Raw genomic sequence first — 15,229 nt, 5'->3', positions numbered from 1 at the left:
GAGGGCCCCAGCGTGGAGGTGATGCGCTGCAAGTACAGGGTGGCGGTGACGGAGGTTGTGGGCCTCAAGGCCGAGCTGAAGGAGCTGAAGGAGCGCTACAACCAGCGGGTGGAGGGCGAGGCGGAGGTGCGCGGCCAGGGCCAGGCGCAGCAGCAGGCGCTGGAGGGGCAGGTGGCGCGGCTGGAGCGCAGCTGCCGCGACGGCCGCGAGAAGATCGCCGCCCTGGAGGCTCAGGCGCGCGCCGCGTCCGGGGCGGCCGGCGACAGCCAGGCGCTGCTGAACAGCGCGCAGGACGAGCTGGTGACCTTCAGCGAGGAGCTGGCGCAGCTCTACCACCACGTCTGCCTGTGCAACAACGAGACGCCCAACCGCGTCATGCTGGACTACTACCGCCAGAGCCGCTCGCCGTTGCGCGGCGGCGGCGTGCTCAAGGTTCCGTCGGCGGGCCAGGAGGAGCACCGGGCGCTGCTGACCCCGCGTCTCGCCCGCCGCCTGGCCGCCATCAACGCCGCCGCCAACGCCTCCAACTCCTCCAGCGAGTCGCGCAGCCCCTCCGACTCGCCCTCCAAAGACCCGCCGGCCGCCGCCGGCAAAGCCGCCAGCGAGCCCAGCCCGGCCCGCAGCAGCACCCCCAGTGCCTCGTCCTCCTCCTCCTCCTCCTCGCCCGCTCCCGACACGCCCGGCGGCAGCGGCAGCGCCAGCGGCAGCAGTGCCGGCAGCGGCCCGGACCCGCGCCGGGAGCCCACCAACATCTGCCACCTGAACGCCATCATCCGCGACCAGATCAAGCACCTGCAGAGGGCCGTGGACCGCTCGCTGCAGCTGTCGTGCCAGAGGGCGGCGGCCCGAGAGCTGGCTCCGCTGCTGGACAAGGACAAGGAGGCCTGCATGGAGGAGCTGCTCAAGCTCAAGTCCCTGCTCAGCACCAAGCGCGAGCAGATCGCCACGCTGCGCCTCGTCCTCAAGGCCAACAAGCAGGTGGGGAGCACTATGCACTAGGCACAGAGTGTGTGTGTGTGTGTGTGTGTGTGTGTGTGTGTGTGTGTGTGTGTGTGTGTGTGTGTGTGTGGGTGTGTGTGTTTGTGTGTGTGTGTGTGTGTGTGTGTGTGTGTGTGTGTGTGTGTGTTGGAGCACTAAATATAGGTGGGTAGCACTATCACCATGCACAGAGTGTGTGTGTGTGTGTGTGTGTGTGTGTGTGTTACTGTATGTGCATAGTGATATAGGTGGGTAGCACTATCACTATGCACAGAGTGTGTGTGTGTGTGTGTGTGTGTGTGTGTGTGTGTGTGTGTGTGTGTTACTGTATGTGCATAGTGATATAGGTGGGTAGCAGTAGCACTATCACTATGCACAGAGTGTGTGTGTGTGTGTGTGTGTTACTGTATGTGCTGCATAGTGATATAGGTGGGGAGCACTATCACTATGCACAGAGTGTGTGTGTGTATGTGTGTGTGTGTGTGTGTGTGTGTGTGTGTGTGTGTGTGTGTGTTATTGTATGTGCATAGTGATATAGGTGGGGAGCACTATCACTATGCACAGTGTGTGTGTGTGTGTGTGTGTGTGTGTGTTACTGTATGTGCATAGTGATATAGGTGGGTAGCACTATCACTATGCACAGAGTGTGTGTGTGTGTGTGTGTGTGTGTGTGTGTGTGTTACTGTATGTGCATAGTAATATAGGTGGGTAGCACTATCACTATGTACAGAGTGTGTGTGTGTGTGTGTGTGTGTGTGTGTGTGTGTGTGTGTGTGTTGGAGCACTAAATATAGGTGGGTAGCACTATCACTATGTACATACAGTCTGTCCACCAAAGGGTCCTTCACACCAGGAAAGATAATGATGAAATATTGTATAATGATAAGTATTATAGCTATAATGATATGAGCATGCACACTGATCAACGAAGGACAGTCTCTCCTAATGTCCATACATATGAGCTAGAGCTTTTTTTGCCGTTTTCATTATAGTCATCGTTCTTAGTGTGAACGGCCCTTGAGTACTCAATGTAATGCTAAAAACATACAGTATGCTTTTGTAGCTCTACTATAGAATGCTTATGTGATTATTTGCCTTGTTCATGTGGCAGCCATTGTAAACCAAACCAAAGGATTGTTGTGTTCTCTGCATTTGCCAGTAGGTGGCGAAAAATGCATCAATGATATAGTCAGTTTGCCCTATAGCCTTGTTTTGGTTAACACGGTGGCCGTCGCCTGAATTAGGCGTCTGGCACCTATAAACTGCAACAGGAACTACCTAATGAAAATGTGTCTATTTCACTCCCTGAAACAGTCATTGTTTGTGTGTTCTTCATTAACAGTGAATCTAGTGTAGTTTTCTATCCTGACCTATAGAGTAGATTCCTAGTAGAGACCATTTGACCATGTTTGGCATTGGCATGTAGTGGGGATGTACATTGGGGAGGGTTAATGCATCAGCACTTAGTGCGGTGTAAATGATCTTGCTTGCATGTTGTGTTTTGCTTTTGCCCACTTTGTTCGCCCATAGTTAGGGAAAGCATTGGAAGCACCCTTTAATCAAAGTAATGCAATCTGATTCAATGAAACTCGTTTTTTTTTTCTGTGTGGCCGGGCTGCTCTTTTCTCCAGCTGTAGTCTTTGTGATTAAAAGCCCAGACCTTGCCATGGCCTCTCTCGGCCCCTTGTGATTTACAACGGAGCGGGGTTTATAGATTTCCACACTGATGTGAAAGCGCTGGGTTGTATGGCCGCAGTGCAATTACCACTCTCATCATGGTGCGCTACACACAGCCCAGTCACTCCCTCCCCGAGCCTACATACACACACACGTCACGCCAGCTACTGATGCCTGCAGTTAGCCCTGTGTCAGCATATTCTGTAGGATCCCAAGTCCAACGGAAAAACGTATGATTAAAACACGTGTATGACTTTGGGGTCTGTAGTCATGTTCAGAGTGTAGGAAGTGCAGCCATTAGCAGGAGGAGAAGGTTCGTTCATCATTCTAAAGATCTGTTCCATTAGCCATAGCTGTGGCTACGCCACCAGTCCACAGGCATCAGCCATCAGTTATGAAGCTCATGTCACATTTTATGCCTGGTCTGAGACCATTACTCTCCTCCTATGCTGATGCCGAAAGAACTTCAAATGGGCTTTGTCCTGACTTGAGCGGATATAATATTATAATATACCTTCTAAATGTCTTCGAGCTCAAATGTGTGGATGATAATTCAAATAAGTAGGACATTTTTCAGGTTTATGTAAAAACAAAATACACAACATTTGAATAATGTACATTATGTTTATTCAAATACAATTCGGAAGAATGGAGACATTTCCATTTTTCATTCCAATAAAAGCAAAATGAGTGTTTCATAGAAGGATAAGGGGATACTTGGCAGTATGTTGCAGGTGGAATTTTTGTTTGTTAGCCTGACTATTTATATCTCCATCAACTATTTTTAACCATGTGAAAGAAAAGCTTAGACCCGCGTTTGCGTTGTCATCAGCGTAGTCAGCAGTTCTGTGGACTAATCAGGCGTTTGATGATGACGATGATAAATGGCTGCCCTGGTTCCCTCAGACTGCGGAGGTGGCTCTGGCCAACCTGAAGAGCAAGTACGAGAACGAGAAGACCATGGTGACGGAGACCATGATGAAGCTGAGGAACGAGCTCAAGGCTCTGAAAGAGGACGCCGCCACCTTCTCCTCCCTCAGGGCCATGTTTGCCACCAGGTGAGAGAAGGCCACACATACAATCATACTACACACACACACACACACACACACACACACACACACACACACACACACACACACATACAGTACATTTATGTTCCCTGTGGCCTATGTTTGCCACCAGGTGAGAGAAGGCCACACATACAATCATACTACACACACACACACACACACACACACACACACACACATACGCACATACGCATACATACGCATACACACATACACATTTATGTTCCCTGTGGGCTATGGTGACCAGGTGAGAGAAGGCCACGCATACATACATACTACACACACACACACACACACACACACACACACATACATACTACACACACACACACACACACACACACACACACACACACACACACACACACACACACACACACACACACACACACACACACACACATACATACATACTACACACACACACACACACACACACAGCACATTTATGTTCCCTGTGGCCTATGTTTGCCACCAGGTCAGAGAGGCCACACACACACACACACACACGTCCCCCTCAACCATAAATCATCCCCAGCTGACAGCTAACTGTAGCCTGCTGGGAGATGCCTCTCCCACCACTGTGTGTCACTGTAAGGTCAAAGCAGAAATAGCCAGAAATGGTATTTTGGGAACAGTCAAAGAGATGGGGGCAACATCTGTATAATGGTGGCATTTCTTTGACACTGTTGGTTTTCCTTTAAATGCTGATGTCTTACTTCTTGGCACATTGTCCTCGAGGGCCTGGATATGACTCACCTCTCTCTGACAATAGTTTTCATGTCTTTGTGACTTTTCACTTCATGTGTCTTTCTCACATCATGTCTGTCTCTTTTATGGCTCTATTTTTTTTTCTGTGTCATTGTGTCTTTTCTTATTGCTTCTCCTCCTCCAAACGTGACTTTTTCTTTCTTACTCGTCCCTCTTGAAATCTCTCAACTTTCACCTCCGTCATCCCTTGTCTATTTTCTCCCTTAATCATACTCCCTCTGTTCTCTCTCTCTCTCTCTCTCTCTCTCTCTCTCTCTCTTCTCACTCTGCTCTCTCTCCTCCCTCCGTTCCTGCCCCCCCCCCCACGCCCCCGCAGGTGTGACGAGTACGTGACCCAGCTGGACGAGATGCAGCGTCAGCTGGCGGCGGCGGAGGATGAGAAGAAGACGCTCAACTCGCTGCTGCGCATGGCCATCCAGCAGAAGCTGGCGCTCACGCAGCGGCTGGAGGACCTGGAGTTCGACCACGAGCAGTCGCACCGCACGCGCTCCTCCAAGGCCTCGCGCCTGCGCAGCTCCGCGCCCAAAGTAAGTGGACTGAGCTTGGCCGGCCTGGCCGGCTCGCCCCCCGGCTCTTCGTCGTCGACGGCCACGTCGGTGGCGGCTGCGGCCTTGGCCGCGGGTCTCCCGTCCCCCACCACGGTCTTCGCCGCGTCCTTCCGCCGAGCCCCCCTGCCCCCCGCGCTCCCGTCGCCGTCGGCGGCCCCCTCGGCGCCGAGTAGCCCCCCCTCGCTGGAGCCGCCGGCCTCGCCGGCCTCCTCGGCCGCCTCCTCTTTGGCCTCCACGTGGACGCCGCCGGCCACGCCGCTGCGGCTCGGCCGCTCGCACTGGTCCCTGGGCGTGCGGACGTACGTGGTGGAGCCCCGCTCGCTCGGCGGCGGTGGTGGCGGCGGTGGCGGTAGCGTTGGTGGTGCCCAGTACCCGCACCTGAGCCGGGCCTCCGCCCTCGCCCGCCGCTACACCGCGTCCGAGTCGACCTCCACCTCCTCCGCCTCCGCCCTGCCGCACCACAGCCCGGGCTCGCTGCCCTCCTCCCCTTACCGCTCGTCCACGCTGGACGCCCAGCGCCTGTCGTGGAGCTCCCCGCGCTCGCGCCCCCACCTCCACCCCCTCATTAGCCTCTCCCGCTCCTCCTCCTCCTCCTCCTCCTCCACCATGCGCTACACCCCCTCCTCCGGCAGCTACAGCCAGCTCTACTCCCGAAACTACACTTCCCATCACCACCGCTACTGAGACTACTGAGGCCAGGTTGACATAGAGAGGAGGACTGACTGGTTTCCTGGTGTGTGCTGTTTGTTTCGCGGTGTGACAAGCCTCTGTGTTTTTTTTTCTGAATGTAATAGTGACTTTTTTTTGGTTGCTCAGGGATTTTTGTATTCGTAAAAAGGCGCACTGGTGGCCCTGCCTTCTCCCCCACAGACTGTTGATCGGTCTTCTTGAGGACACTGTGTATTGCTGCTGAATCCTCTCTCTGTGTGTCCCACTCTCCCTATCCTACTTGAAAAAACGATGAACGTTCTGCGCATGTGGACTTTACAATGCAAGCCTCCACTGACAGAGAACGCAGAGAACCCTTCAGCATGGACACTGGCCACACGGCTGAGGCTACTATGCGTATGACTTTACATAACGGGGAACCGTACTAACACCCCTATAAGAGAGTTCACGTCTTAGTTCTGTGTCATACTACTACACACTGCTATATGCACTGAGGGATCCAGCACTGTGCTCTTTGACCCGTCCTATCTACTGACCTTTTCTACTGAGGAGGTTTTATATAACATGAGTGGTTCACACTGAAATCTGTTGAATTTATCTGATCGTTTTCAGTCTGAAATTCAGGAGAATATGCTGGAGACATCGTCTGATTTTTTTTTTTTTTTAAATAGTCCACCCTCAACACCTTACAACCGTTCAATGCTAATCTTTGCAGTATAACTCTGAGATGCTAAATCTGGTTTGATTATTTAATTTCAGTGGGAATTCCCCGGCTAGCACATCCCATAAGGAAAATAGATTTCACTGTCATTGACAGTGACGTACTGTAGTATACTATGTTGCATGTTACATGGTACACTACAGTTCCAAGACTCTTTCAAGACAGTGATTTAGGCCACTAATGCCATAAAAAGTGATCATCCGAAATATGGATATTAGAGGATAGGATAAGAGTGCTGATTGGTGGATCTCACCATTATCGGTTGTAGCTGACTCTTAGTCTGGACAGCAGATCGTCCCTCTGTCGGCCAGTCCCTCAGCTGGTTCTGCTGTGCTAAGGAGGGACAGTCGTTTTTGATTGAATGTAACGATGTGATAGAACTCACACCACAACTCAGGGAATCTCACACATGTTTGAAAGGTGTGTGTGTGTGTAAGGAATGGCGTAGTAGTGCAGACTAGCAATGTACAGACAGTCAGGCTGACACCACAGGAATGGTTATATGCAGTAAAGACTAGTGAGGGTCACTAGCACACATAGAATGTGTCTGACACGTGTTGTTTACGTTGATTTTCAGTGAGGAATTGCCCTTCGGTTTAGGGTGGTTTGGTGTTAGCATTCAGAACTTTGCTTTCATTCACGTTTTTTGGTTGGCGGGAGCCTACCCTCTCGAGTGGACAGCCAAATGATATCTTGCCAGGCAGAACAAATTGCTGTCAAGGGCACACTTTAAATGTAGGGGGCAGATTTGTACCACAAAACAGTTGGGTGAAGTCCAGTTGACCATCCATGGTTTTAATCCGTTTTTTCTGAAAACCAGTATTTTTTTGTTGCATTGCAAAAACCTATTTGAATGAGTACATAGTAAATATGTCTGTGCCGATCACTTGGAATTGTATTCCATCTAGCAACTACAGTGTAACATACTGCAATGTGTACACACACTGTTACCGCCAACTCTTAATAATGCCAACATATGCCTGAGCACTGTTGTACTCTCACTTAGAACTGCTGTGCATTTTACATGATACAATGTTTTGAAGTCGGTCCAAACTGACGTGGAGCCACTGAGCATTTGACAGTCAATCCCCTCATGGGCCTCTTCATTCTCTTCCATTTAAGACATTCAAGGCTGCTACAAAAACCTCTCAACGCTATTGTCAGACCAATGGCACTGGGTGATGGTTTAACAATAACAAGAACCAAGACTTCGCACATGCTGTTGCTCAAACCTTGCCAAAGTCACCAACTCTGGCCCTTACACAAGCCTTAGTACACGTGCAGTACCATTGCAGTACAACACTTGGCCTTACTGAAATCACTGGCCTTAGAGAATGTGTATTCAGCTATGCTAATATACACATCACACTGTTCATCTTCTTTCACTCCAACAAACACAGCACTGGCCTTAGCATATTCACCACATATTTTTAGACAGATGGTTACTTAGCTTTCTAAATTTAGATTCCCCCAAAGCAAATTACCAGTATTTTTCCACTGACCTGATGGAAGAAAATTCTAAGTGATTCCTTTTTTAAAATCAGCATTACAGTATTAATGTACCTGAGAGAGTTGAATGCCTGCAAGTTTTTACAAACTTGGGCTGCCTTGCAATCAGCCCGTATGTTTGGTGGTGGTTGGGGTTTGGCTTGTTTGTGGTCCACTGTGATAGGTTGGGCTCAAGATTGGGTGGAGCTTGTAATCTGGACAGGAAGTGTTCTAGAAGGAAACCAGTGAAACCTCCTCTCTGTCAACCCTTCTCCCTAAGGCCTCTTCCTCATACTGCACACACACACACACACACACACACACACACACACACACACGCACACACACGCACACACACACACACACATACACACACACACACACGTGCGCTCACATCAAACCGTCACCCAGTGTTCTCCAACCCAGACCCCTACTGCAGCTCATCTCCATCTGATCCCAATTCATGACGTGCCATATAGCATCTCAAACCTGTCAAATGCTCTCAGGGTCCCCGTGGGTTACCAAGTGTGTCGGCTCTATTCAAAGAGACGACACTTATCTTTTGATTTCTTGATTTCTCATGCTGGGGTTGAAATGAATAAGCATTCACTCTCTTTCTGACCATCGAACAGGGTGTCTGCTTGAATGTGCCGCTGTGTGTGTTTTTTATAGATACGTTATACATCAGACCACTTTTTGTGCTAATGTCTCACAGTCATCTTGGACAAACTGTTATCTCCCTCTATTCACTGAATGTGTCAGCCTGTTAAACCACACGCATATGCATGTATATAGGGTACAGAAGAGATATAACTCAATTGTGTATATTGTTGTGTTAATCCAAGTATATTCTGTAAATACCAGGTAAAAACAGAACTATACTTTGTCTTTGTCTTTCTTTGTTGCTTTTGTCTGCTTCACATGCTTATCTTTAAATTAGATATAAATCATAGAATTGATTTAATTTCTCTGTTTTACAGCACCTCCCTCTAACAACAAATTATGCTCCATGTTATTGCTTCCTCTTTGACAGATTAGTGTTATCGCCACGGTTTTATCTACCAGTAACATCTAATCTGTCTACTGTATCTGGACTTGGCATTTTGCCGTCCTACTCCATTGTGTCCACAGCAGTGCACAACGTGTACAGTCCCTTCTGTCCATAATCTTCTTGACAGAGGTTTGGGCAGAATGTATGTTGAGGGGTTTTGTGTCTCCCACATGGAATAAATCAACAGGAAGCCGTTTTCAACAGGAAGGGAATTTTCGATAGAAAGCACCCACCGGGCAAAAACGCTCAACTGACGGGGTGGGGTGGCAGGGTTATAAACAAAAGTGAAGGTACAGAGGATTTAAAGGTGTGCCACATGTGACAGCCAGTGTATAGACATGTGATAAGCACCTACATGTATAGCCTCTTTACTGACCACAAGCAGCCTACTGTAGGCCTACTTGTGTCGTCTGCAGGGGTCTCCTGCTTAAACTCCCAGGACCCTTGTCATTTTACCACTCATGCTCTATGCTCTCTGTAGTGGCTGTATTCAACAGCAAGCAATGTTATAGCCTCTTTACTGACCACAAGCAGGCCTACATTGGGCCTACTTGTGTCGTCTGCAGGGGTCTCCTGCTTAAACTCCCAAGACCCTTGTCAACCACTCTCTGTAGTGGCTGTATTTAACAGCAAGCAATGCTAAGCAAAGGGCCACTAGTGATTTACATGGACAGTTCAGGTCTGATCAGGTGCTCTCAAGCGCTTTAGAATACTTTAGAAATCTTCGGAATGGCCGTTGTTGTCTACTTTTCCTTTTCCTATATACTGTAGCAGGCAATCTAATTGACTGTATGGCTATTCAAATGGAAAAAGAACGGAATACACCACTTTTTTCACTCCGATTAAAATTCTGATCGGATCAGGCATTTTTATCCGGATTGAGGTGTTTATATGAGAAAGTATATTCCAATTGAGCCGTTACTCCGTTTCTAATCGGATTAAAAATGTCTGTGTAAACGTGGCCACCGTTTCCATAATGCTGTGTTGAACGTGCCATAATATCCATGTGAGCTGTAGTGATACATGACGTTCTTGCTCGTGTCCTCCACATTATCTCTTGTCCCCGCCCTGCTTGGCGGATCGATGTTGTCTCATGTCTGGCCTTCTTCCCCCACCGCTGTATGCATATCTAATCTCTCAGTCTCTCCTAGATCGTCAGCAGCCTTCTGCCACCACAGTGCCGCCATACCCCTCACAGCTAAGACGGAGCCGGGCTCTGCTGCTCCGCAGGTAACTCCACCACACAAACTACGAATGCGAGTGAAAAGGGCCAGGACCCTTTTTAGGGACACTTTGGCCGAAGCGTTTGATACAGATAGCAGATCTTAGCTGCCAATCGTAACGAAAATGTTAATGTGACGTTAAGCAGGTGTTTTTTCGAAGGAGGAAGTGGTAGAGGAAGGAGGAGGTAGAGGAGGTGCATGAGAAGCGCATGGTATGTGTTGGGTTGGTAAAAGTGTTAGGTGAAGAAGTACCTGCGGAAGAGTTGGGTCTCTTCAACGGCTTCTTGAAGATAGAGAGGGATTCCCTCTTGTCAAGGCTGTGCTTATATGATCAGCAAGAAAACATTTAACGCTGAAAACAATGTAAACTGTAAGTTGCACTATTTACAACCTAACGTAGAGGATGGAAGTGTGGGTAACATGCAAGCAAACATACTTGTTTATGGTATTGTTGAAAATAGCATGGTGTTGTTGACATAATGAAAATGGCATTGTGTGTAGCGTTGTGGTTGTTTTGTCAAGAGGAACCTGTTTATTTCCACCCTTCCTCCCCTCCCCTGGCGGCCTGGTCCCACGGGGCTGTGGCACACGCGGGCCTCTCCTCTCCGTCCGTCCGCAGACGCAGCGTCGGCGTGGCTCTCCAGGACCCCCCGGGCCGCTGCTCCACCAGCAGCAGCAGCCGCAGCCCTCCCTGCAGCCCTCGCTACTGCCTCCCCCACCTGCCCCACCTGCCCCAGTTCCGCCAGCTGCCACGGGCCCTGGGCCCCCGCCCGGCCCCTGTCCCTCCCCCGCCGTCGCCCCCACTTTAGGCCTCTCTGGATGACCAACCTGTAGAACAACAAAACTCACACACACACACACACACACACACAGCAGTGCCTACGTTCCTCATCCAGCCACGCTGGTCCCACAGAACCTCCCTCACCCCTGTAAGCAACAGCCAGTCAGTTGCTGAATGCGGTTGGAAGAGTATTGACTCTGCTGAAGGTGGAACAGAGACCTAATAACAGGCAGGCACAGTTGGCTGGGTTTGGGAGTAAGGCTTGACTTTTGAGTCTGGTGTGTCGGGCCACACGACTTTCCATTGCGGTGAGAAGAGAGGCTATCATCACTAACCTATTCATATATTCATTGTATTCCCATTGTTGTGTACTCTTATTTATTCATAACAGAACATTAATTGTTTACACGGTTGGACACACTCTTTGGACCACAGTTGTGTCAGCTGAATGTATAACTGTACAATCACTACTGGTTGAATGGATTAACCGACTATGGCAATGCACCAATTAAGCATGTGACATACCGACAATGAAAGCAATCCAAAAGGCTTCCTTTGGATTTAGATTAGTGAATGGGGCAATGGGGATCAAGGTTCATTATTGTGATTAACCATAATATTTAGCTTCTGTGAAAGATTTGGGAAGTTTCATTTTGGGAAGTTTATATTTCTGATTTTATATGACAACCATATTGTCTGGCAAAGTTTTTTGTACAAATTTCAAACAGATTGCGTTGAGTTTATTATTTAATTACAGGTTGCGCTTCATTGTCAGCAGTAATCACATTTCAGTGAAGGATTACAAGTTACTTAAATGCAGTGAACTACCTCTTTAAGTATTCTGTCTATAGCCTCAGCCTCATTGTTAATGTGTCTTTGACACTCACACATACACACACACACACACACGCACACACACACACGCACACACACACTGTACACACGTCCTCACACACTTGTAGTTTCTCTGTCGTGTACACCCTCACTACAAAACAATTCCAATAGCCTTGCTGAAACACTTGAGTTGCTTGTTAGATCTATCCTTCACATGACTTCAGATTGAGCCATGCCACATGCCTGTTGGTTATGATATGAACGTAATGCTCTTGTGTTTTAATAACAATCCACCATGGGGAAGCCCATAGAACAAGCACAACAACAAAATAAAAACAACCGTAAAATGCATTCCAGTTCCCAGTTGTGATATTGACTGTTACATTTCAACCACAATTCAGTGCTGCAGATGGATTGTCTCCCCAGATTTGCACCGTTCTGTCTGAAGACTTTCTTCTTTGATTATTGAAAATCTATACTGAAAGATAGACTTCCCAAAGCAGATCTATTGTTTAAAAAAAAAAAAAAAACACTTAAAAGTGTAATATGTATAAAACCTTATATCAAACCTTGAGACAGTTATGAGGTCTGAAGTGGAACTTCCGAGATATATGATGTGTATGACAAAACCAGCATACACCAAAGCATGGCTACAACTGCAAGAACAGATGATAAGATTGCTTGCTCCCTGCTTCTCCTTGCCTGCAACAGACGATAAATGCGACAAACTGCCAAAGACGCCGTTAAAATCCCTTTTAATTGTGTATTTGGTGAAAGTGTCGACATTCAGCGTTTTTTGTCCTTTTTGATTGATTTAAAGGTCATCTGAATCCTTTGGCCAACGTCAGCACTGTCCTGCTAGATAAAAAAAAAAAAGTCATTTTTAAGGGGCCTGTCTCCCAAATATCACATTCAGTATTCATTTGTATGTTTCACTCTTTTGTAAATGTCGCTATGTTGCTATGAGTTTTTACTGATAATCATCGAACATCTGATAATCATCATGTAGTGTAATAGAACGATATAATAATGTACCAGACTGAAATCTGTGAGAAACACAAAGATTATTTGCACAATATTAGCCAGCTATGGCGTGTACTGAGAGAGATTAACTTCATGAAGGACAAGGGATGCCATTCAATACAAGCCATACAGGATATAAATGTAAACAAAAACAAAAAAAAACACTGGGTAGCAATACAGTGACACTCTTAGACTTCATCCACCGTTTTGTATCACATTAAAGTATAATGCCTTGGAAATGAAAATAAAGAAAAGTAACCATAAAAGTGAGTCAGTTGACTTTGTGTGTCAGTTTCATTTTAGAAGATGTTAAGTATTTTTCCCTGCTGATATTTTATGTCTATTTTAGTTCTAAAGGCAGAGCGATACCTGTTGGCCTGCAACATGGCTTCTCCCACACTTCTTTGTGAAGGCAGTAAAAGCAGGACGGGGCAGTATTTCTGATACATCTGACTGTAAATTACAGGAACGTCTGTCTGTCTTTGGGCCCTATTTTTGCAATCAGAAACGCATGGTCAGAGGCACAACGTTTATAGACATTAAAGACGTGGCCAGTCCACAATCACTGTTTTAATGGCGTGATTTTGTGATCAAATGCGGGGCACCGGATGCAAAAGGGTTGTTCTTATGCTTCTTAATATGTCACAGGTGTGTTTTGGGTGTACCATCCTGTAAATCAAACGCCTTGAGGAACTGTCATTCCCTTTAACAGCAAGCAGGGCAGTTGTAAACAGCACATCGGTATTTTGATTGTCACATCTGTTTGTGAGTCGTAAAGCCTACATGCATCTGCACTCGTCTATTTGAGGTGGAAGGTCAAGGTCGCATTGGGGTCACTCAAATTCACAAATACAGCGTTTGCCCAGGATCTCCAACGCAACTTGATGGGTCTTTATTAGACTTGACACAATTATTCATTATAAACACCTTGTTTATTTCTTTTTCACTTTTACTGTCACTATACCTCAAATGAGTGTGTATGGAATGGGTTGACATGGCCCCTGGAGATTATGAAAACCCACATGCCCACGTTTCGTGCAGCCCGGTCTTTCCGTGTCTCGGAAGGAAAAACACTGACTAAACCTACTGTATGACGATAGCATGGTTGTCATAATAGCAGTGTAGAACTGTTTTGTAGTTGACTATGAGTTTGTTTCACTTTTGAGTTCAAACAATAGGCAAGTGCAGATGCATGTAGGTAGGCTATGTTTTGCTAGTCACAAACAGGTTTTAGTAAAGCAAGGTTTATGGATGAAACCCATGAATATATAGGTGATGCAGACAGAACAGGATATACAGTATAGTGACGCAGTGTAGGTAGTATACAGTCGGTTTACAGATTGTGGTTTATACCTATATATAAATATACATTATATACTTAGATATAAATATGTGCAGTATATTTGCAGTAATCGTATAAAAGCATACTATAAATATGGTTATGTATATTAACAACATGACAACACAATTACTAAAGAGCCCAAAATCTACATAAAATGACAGTTCAAATTATGCCAAAAGTGCTTTTTGCTAGCTATATTTACTGCCACCTTCAACCCTAAAAGCTCAATTCAGTCCAACTGAAATGTCAAATGAAACTGTAGCCCAAAGTTTTACTTTCCCTATGAAGTCAAACATAGGCAAGTGCAGATCAAACAGTTTTTTTGTAAAGCAATGATTAAGGCAGTAATTAAAAACAGCCCAAACAAGATTGTTGCAAGCCTTCCTTGTGCTTAAAGATAATTGGAACTTTACCTGTGAAGGTTCACAAGGTAACGTATCAACAAAGGCACCCAGTGCTATTTCCTTTATGCTAATCCTTAACAGGACAAAACTGACAGCTAGCTCAGTGGACCAAAGAACAGATTATTGGGTGTGTTTGAAATACCTTTACATTCCACAGTGGGGAGAAGTTCACCTTGTCTAAATCTGCTTGCATGTGAGACGTCTGTATGGAAAACAGGGATTCAACTAACATTGCTTTACTAAAACGTGTTTGTGACTATATGCATCTGCACCCATGTATTATTTGAACTCATTGGTACAGTGAAACCTACTTTGATATTTATACAAATTCTGATCACAATATGAACTTACATTCAGTACTATTGGGATTTTATTGTATTTAAATACTTAAATAATATTTAATGAGTATGAGTGGTTCCAGGGGATAGGGCCTATAATTCTAAATCTGATCAGACCCCCTTTGTGAACGTTTGTACCAAATGTGTCCTTTGCTTCCTGTCCTCATTTGCTGGAACCAATCACAAAAGGGCTTATCCACCAGGCGCACCCAGATCATTGGTCGGATTGGTTGAAGGACTATCCAAATGCACACAGTCATTTGAACTATGCCCATTGATCATGCTTCTTGTGCAGTAGAAATACAGTG

General features: G+C 46.7%; 1 protein-coding gene across 1 annotated transcript in view; it reads left to right on the top strand.

Moving 5' to 3' along the window:
• LOC134062006 (protein bicaudal D homolog 1-like) overlaps window positions 1–11,008 on the top strand; it is a 31,851-nt gene extending 20,843 nt beyond the window's left edge. Inside the window, exons 5-9 of the mRNA XM_062517879.1 lie at window positions 1–423; window positions 541–978; window positions 3,562–3,713; window positions 4,816–5,571; window positions 10,819–11,008. The exon at window positions 1–423 is cut by the window's left edge and continues 261 nt beyond it. Of these exons, the coding sequence (XP_062373863.1) occupies window positions 1–423; window positions 541–978; window positions 3,562–3,713; window positions 4,816–5,571; window positions 10,819–11,008 (1,959 nt within the window). The remainder of the gene's footprint in view (window positions 424–540; window positions 979–3,561; window positions 3,714–4,815; window positions 5,572–10,818) is intronic.
• The last annotated feature ends 4,221 nt before the right edge of the window (window positions 11,009–15,229 follow it).

The sequence above is a fragment of the Sardina pilchardus genome, chromosome 17, assembly GCF_963854185.1.
Source record: "Sardina pilchardus chromosome 17, fSarPil1.1, whole genome shotgun sequence".
Classification (NCBI taxonomy): Eukaryota; Metazoa; Chordata; class Actinopteri; order Clupeiformes; family Clupeidae; genus Sardina; species Sardina pilchardus.
This window is presented reverse-complemented; position numbering and strand designations above follow the sequence as displayed.